The sequence below is a fragment of the Mugil cephalus genome, chromosome 9, assembly GCF_022458985.1.
Source record: "Mugil cephalus isolate CIBA_MC_2020 chromosome 9, CIBA_Mcephalus_1.1, whole genome shotgun sequence".
NCBI classification, from domain to species: Eukaryota; Metazoa; Chordata; class Actinopteri; order Mugiliformes; family Mugilidae; genus Mugil; species Mugil cephalus.
The window spans coordinates 26,253,636-26,259,635 of NC_061778.1; the positions used below are offsets into that span (position 1 = coordinate 26,253,636).

Consider the following 6,000-nt stretch of genomic DNA (forward strand, 5'->3'; position numbering starts at 1 on the left):
CTAAATAAGAAAACAACAAAGGCTGAGAACCTCTGCATTGTCCCAACAACAGCAGAGTTATAGTTTTGTATTTGTTCTTATTTATTTAGTTTTGTCTTATTTATTTATTTTTATTATAACATGGGGGTATATTATACTTGGGGTGGAGATGGAAGCATTGTTAAGTAAAGATGAATTAAAGGCATGAAAGGATTATTTTTCATGGATGAAAACTTTTTGAAAAGTATTTTGCGTTTGGTTGTGTTGTTCCAGGGATGCTGCAGACCTGGTGGTGCAGGGCAAAGGAAAGTTTGAGGAGCTGATGGTGTGTTCACATGAAATAGCTGCCAGCACTGCACAGCTAGTGGCTGCTTCCAAGGTGAGCAAGGAATGCACTGCTTAAATTCTCACCAGAAGAGACACGTGTGTCCTAGAGTTCTATACAAGAGAAAGGTCAGGTTCTTCTGACTGATATCTCTGGTGTTTCCTCAAATAATACAGTTTGAATAACATATGTATTTCTCACATTTTGTGTCATCCAGGTAAAAGCAGACAAAGACAGTGCCAACCTGCACCGTCTGCAGAACGCGTCCCGTGGGGTCACACAGGCCACTGCTGCTGTTGTGGCCTCCACCAAGTCTGGGAAATCACAGATTGAAGAGAAAGGTGAGGGCACGACAACGACACCTAATTGTTATTAAAAATGATACTCGAAATTTACTCAATGAAAGAGTTGGAGGGCATCTTTCCTAGATGTTCTGTTAGCCCCGGCATCGTGGTTACAGAAACAACTTGGGACCAAAGGTTCACAGGTTCACAGGTTCACGTTGCCCTGTGTCCATGTCTGAGGCACCTTGAGCAAGCGCCTAAGCCTGAAACTGCTACCCAGTGGCTCCCCAGATGGCAGCCTACTGCTCTGAGTGTACACACTACTGTGTGGACGAATGGATGGGACAAAAGCAGAGAAGAATTACCCCAAGAGGGGTGAAAAATATAAAAAATTATATATAATTCTAAATATATAAATTCTTATGAAAAATATAATTGCATTAAGGGCTGTGACACTCCAAGCCAGTGGTTAGCTGGTAGAAGTGTAGGGCCGTCCCCCCAGCAAGTCTTGGTAAATACAGAATACTGCCAACTGCTGGCGTGGAGAGCCACTTGCTTTTGTGCACTCAAGTGAAGCCTTCAGGCCCTAACTGTTTTGTCCTTTGGCTGTGTTTCCAGATACAATGGACTTCTCCAGCATGACTCTCACCCAGATCAAACGACAAGAGATGGACGCACAGGTAAGCAGCCGAAAGAACTGACCAAAAATATGAGTTCAAAAACAAGCCGCGTGAATGAGCCTTTTAAGTCAAGCCTGTAAAATTCATTCATGAATATTTAAGGCTGTAACAGGGGGCCTTTCATTGAACTTGAAAAAAATAGTCTCTCCCATGTGTGTGGGTTTTTGTTTTTTGTTGTTGTTGTTTGTTTTTTCCAAGATTTAATTTTAGGACTGAATGGTGATGTGTTGATGGGTTAAACTCCTCTGAAGGTACATTGTTTATCATCCTCATATGAACTCATATGAACTCGTATGAACGCTCTGCTTCAACCACGCTGGAAGAAAAACACAGGAACGCCTTGACCTTCTCTCACACACACGGCTCATTGTTGTAATTACTCAGAGGGCTCCTATTTATAGACCGTTCAGTGTATTTTTAGTCAAAAGCAAACCTAAATGTGTAAATAATGGTTTTTAACTGGGTTTTAGGACACATCCAAAAACACAAGGGAAATTAATTAAGTTACAGTATATTTACCTTTACTCTCAAAGCCTGCCAGACATTATGTGTTGTTTATGTGAAAAGGATAATCAGTGGTATATAAAAGTGGCATCTTTTGGCACCCACAAAAATTAATTATAATTATATATTGTATAGCACTTCATACATAAGTACTATATACTGTTCAAGCTAGAACATAGTGTGAAGTCTGTTTATAATTTAAGTTTCTTGTGATTTCCAAGGGGGAATAAATTGCGGCAGGAATATGATCAGTATGTGTGAGTCCTCTGAATCTGTCTGTTTCCCCAGGTCCTTGTTCTAGAGCTGGAGACCCGTCTGCAGAAGGAGCGAGAACGTCTCGGCGAGCTGAGGAAGAAGCACTATGAGCTGGCTGGTGTGGCAGAGGGCTGGGGCCAGGAAGAGGAGGGTGAGGACGAACAAAACCCATATGTCATTGAATTCATCCTAAAATACTGTACACCTCAGGAAAAGTTGCTCAAATCTGCCTCCTCCTCCACAGGCACAGGATGAGACCTGCCACTGCTGTCAAACCCCTCGTCCTCCACCTGAAGACTGGCTTCTGTCTGCCTCTTTCTATTTATAGACACACTTTTCAGTCTATTGCTCCCTTGTTTTCTTTTTTCTTTTCTTTTTTCTTTTTTTTCACTTTTTGTTTGTATGTTACCTAAGCCAAATGAAAAGGTGCTTCTTTTCTAAACATGCTTCTCCAACCCTATCCAGAAGCTTCCATAAAGGGTATCACCAAGGGCTCAGTGGTGGTGGCCATCGGAGGGAGGAACACAGGGATGTAATGTAATTATCGGAGCTTCATGCCCCCCCTCCTTGCTTTCTCCTCCAGGATTGTGTCAGTGCAGCACAGCAGTATTTATTGTCTTTGCTTTTCATGGTTTTTAATTGCGGCAATTCCTCAATGAGTCACAGCAGAGCACAAGAAGTTCTACCTGAGACATCCTGGGATGCTCTGCACACGGGCCAAGCTCTCAGCAGTAACAGTGGAGACCAGTGACTTGTCGCTGCCCAGAGTTCATGTCTCTGTGTAACTTAGATGGCATGCATGCTCTCCTGTCAAAGCACGTGTTTTGTTTTTTGTTTTCATGAGCTTATGAAGCTGTGGGAGCCGCTCTCCTCCTCCTCTTCCTCCAACTTTTCCTTAGTCTCGTCCTCTTCTTTTCTCACTGTGAGTTATCACCTTATTAAGTCCACGCCGCTTTACTGGCTGGCTCACTGGACTTTCTGCCTTTCACCTCCTCACCATTGTAACGACCTTGACTGTTAACCTGTGCGAACCCCTTTTTTGCTTTTCTCTTTATCTTAACCGATGCTTTCACGGGAGCTCGTGAAGTAGTTGCAGAGCAGTAAAGTAGCACACAAAACAGTCTTCTCCCTGTGAGCTTTGAGACTGCCGTCTACCTCACGCTACGTCACCGGAGGCCGGAGGTAGCGGCGCATCGTGGGGAAGTTTGATGAGTAGTGAAGTGCTCCTCAAAACACTAACAGAATGGTCTTAATATTTGTCATTTCCTCTTTTAATTCTTCTTCAACTGGGGAAGCAGGTAACAGGAAGCAGTTTTTATATACAGAAAAAGCCACAACACGGATCTGAAAGGCAAAGTTAGTCCTGAATCCAAGACTCTTTTACTGATTGGTTTTGATATGACAGTGGTTGAGCAGAACTACAAACCTGTGGGGCTGAAATCCACTCACAAACTAAACTGCCTGTCCCTGGACTCATAGAGTTTCTGCCAGCAGCAGTGCAGGGCCGCCCGCTCAGTCACAAAAAATCCATAAAAGTCTGAATATTTGAAGTCCGACTTGAAGGAGAACTCAGAGCGGGAGTGTTCAGTGATTTAGATCCTGCCTCTTCAAACACACACAGGACCGACGGTTGACTGTCATTTTCTGAATCTTTCAATAACCAACAGCCTGCGTTACCTGAACTGCTGTGGACTCTGAAGTGTGAGCCGCACAGTGTTTTCAATAGCTTCCTCGAGACCAAGTAGCTGTGTATATATGTAAACGACAAGCCGTCTGTTGTTAAATAATCACGTTCCTTTAATCTCAAAGCTTCTGCATCTCTCCAAGTAATGATTCAGTTTAATTGAATTAAGGATACAAAATGGTGCACACAAACACCACACGTGACTCATGGGAGTCATTGTTACTTTTTTCCCGATGACTTTTGATTATTATTTAACAGAATTTCCTGCTGAGACTGATGAACTGACATTCAGCTTGTTGCCAGTGGACTGACCATGCCTTTGTGGAAACCATGAGATATTTTCAACCCAACAACCGTGGCTTTCTTTCTCTTTGTCTTAACGTACCCGGTTTTGGCGCTCCGCTTCAGCTGTGTATCTCTAAAGAAAAGTTGCAACACTGGGTATTTAACAGACGCTAGTTAAATAGTATTTGCCAATAATTCTTCCATATCCAGAGGGTTATTTGGGGAAAAAGGAAGTTGTTAAATACACTTTTTTTTGACACCATCTATCTGCTGCCCCATCTCAGTTAAAGCAAGCAGCAAGTATTATTTGCAGTGCTGTTGTCTTCAGGTCTTGTTATTTAATGCTGATTTTAGCTGTGTGCTGTCACTTAACACACAATCTGGGCAAAGTGATGTCATTAGAAATTTCAATATAAAACAAACAAAAAAATACTATAAAAGAAGGATGAAATGAGGGGTATACCAAGTGTCTTGAAAGGTGACTTGAACGCACCTTGGGTGATGCTTGGTTTTGGTTTTTGCCCAGATCCTCTTTATTAACCTTCCTTTGTCTCTTCTCTCTGTCTCTGTCTCTTTCGGGTTCGTGTCTGTAGTTGTACCAGCTCAGCCAGCCTTTCAAACTGCCTCATGTTGTAGTTGGAGAGAAACAAATACTCACATAGCAACATTGAAATATGTCTTTGTATGATATACTAAAACTATGTTGGTGGGTTTGATTTTATTTTTTCAGTTTTTAAAATAAATATTTCAACTCATTAATACACACGAAGGCGTGACTGTGGTTTTTGATATTCTTTCCTGACATTCAAAAGGACTCCAGAGACCATGAAATATGATGAGGGAAGTGAGGAGGCTGTGATGAGCAAAAGTTATTTTCAGATCATTCAGCCAGCAGTGATGGCAGAAGCCTGCTGATCTTTTACTTAAGTAAAAGTATAAATATAGAGATGTAAAAATATTCTATAACAAGTAAAGGTCTTATTTATGTAACACTACATGTGTTTATTAACAGCAAAATGTTAAAGTAATAAAGTGAACTGACTGAAGCATTATTAAATATGACATGACTGGGTTATATACTGTTTTTTTTTTTTTTTGTTTGTTTTGTTTTGTTCAAGATCAGAAGCCAAACTGACTGGAAAAGACTATGACTACTAATGTTTGGTTTTAAAAGCTAGTTATATTAAAATAAGGTTTCGTGTGTTGTGTGAAGTGTTCGTTGTTTATTATAACCTGGCATGGTGGCCACAACGGAAAGACAAAACTAAATGTCAGAGTTATAAAACGTAGGTGGTTTATTTCAAATGGATTACACCTGCAGACGGCAACATGTGGGTGGGCTTCCTCCTCACAGGCCTGTTCTCCACATCTTTTCATGGCGCCTAACTGAGGAACTGAGGAGCCACCGGGACTGTGGTCATTTCATATTTTTTATTCAGCATTATATATTTCTTTATATATTCCTTTATTCCATTATGTAACTTAAATATCTTTATATCTGTTCCTATGCGATAAAGCTACTGGAAACCCGATGTCCCACGGATAAAGTATGTATCTATTTAATCTATTGATCCGTCTTCCAATTTGACCCTCCATTTGTTCACACAGTAGTGTGTACACTTAGATCAGTGAACTGACACTTCTGTCTGTGACTTTTCGGTCCCAAGCTGTTTCTCTAACTATCCCACAGCTCCCCCAAATACTATAGCTTAACCCTTAAACATTAATTCTTTTTGTATAACACAGGACATTGGGACTTGACAAAGAGTAGGAGCTCCCTGGTTGGTGGTCAGCAGACCAATCAGAAGAACAGCACAGGCTGTTAATTAAGTCCATGCACCAGCCAAACACAACTGCTCTGCACAACAGTGTTAAACGTAACAAGTAGAGGTAGTAAATAAATAATTATAAATCATAATTCTGAAAAGCACCAAAGCACAGTAAAGTCTCTGTCCGTCCCGCTGTTTGTTTACTGTTTTTCCACTGCAAAGTATTATTCTCCCT

General features: G+C 41.1%; 1 protein-coding gene across 3 annotated transcripts in view; it reads left to right on the forward strand.

Annotated features, from left to right (window-relative positions):
- hip1 (huntingtin interacting protein 1) overlaps window positions 1-4,759 on the forward strand; it is a 45,707-nt gene extending 40,948 nt beyond the window's left edge. For all 3 annotated transcript variants that reach the window (XM_047593618.1, XM_047593619.1, XM_047593620.1), the window contains 5 exons: window positions 253-358; window positions 522-645; window positions 1,207-1,268; window positions 2,061-2,178; window positions 2,272-4,759. In XM_047593618.1, coding sequence (XP_047449574.1) covers window positions 253-358; window positions 522-645; window positions 1,207-1,268; window positions 2,061-2,178; window positions 2,272-2,282 — 421 coding nt within the window. In that variant the 3' untranslated portion in view covers window positions 2,283-4,759. The remainder of the gene's footprint in view (window positions 1-252; window positions 359-521; window positions 646-1,206; window positions 1,269-2,060; window positions 2,179-2,271) is intronic.
- Window positions 4,760-6,000: the final 1,241 nt, after the last annotated feature.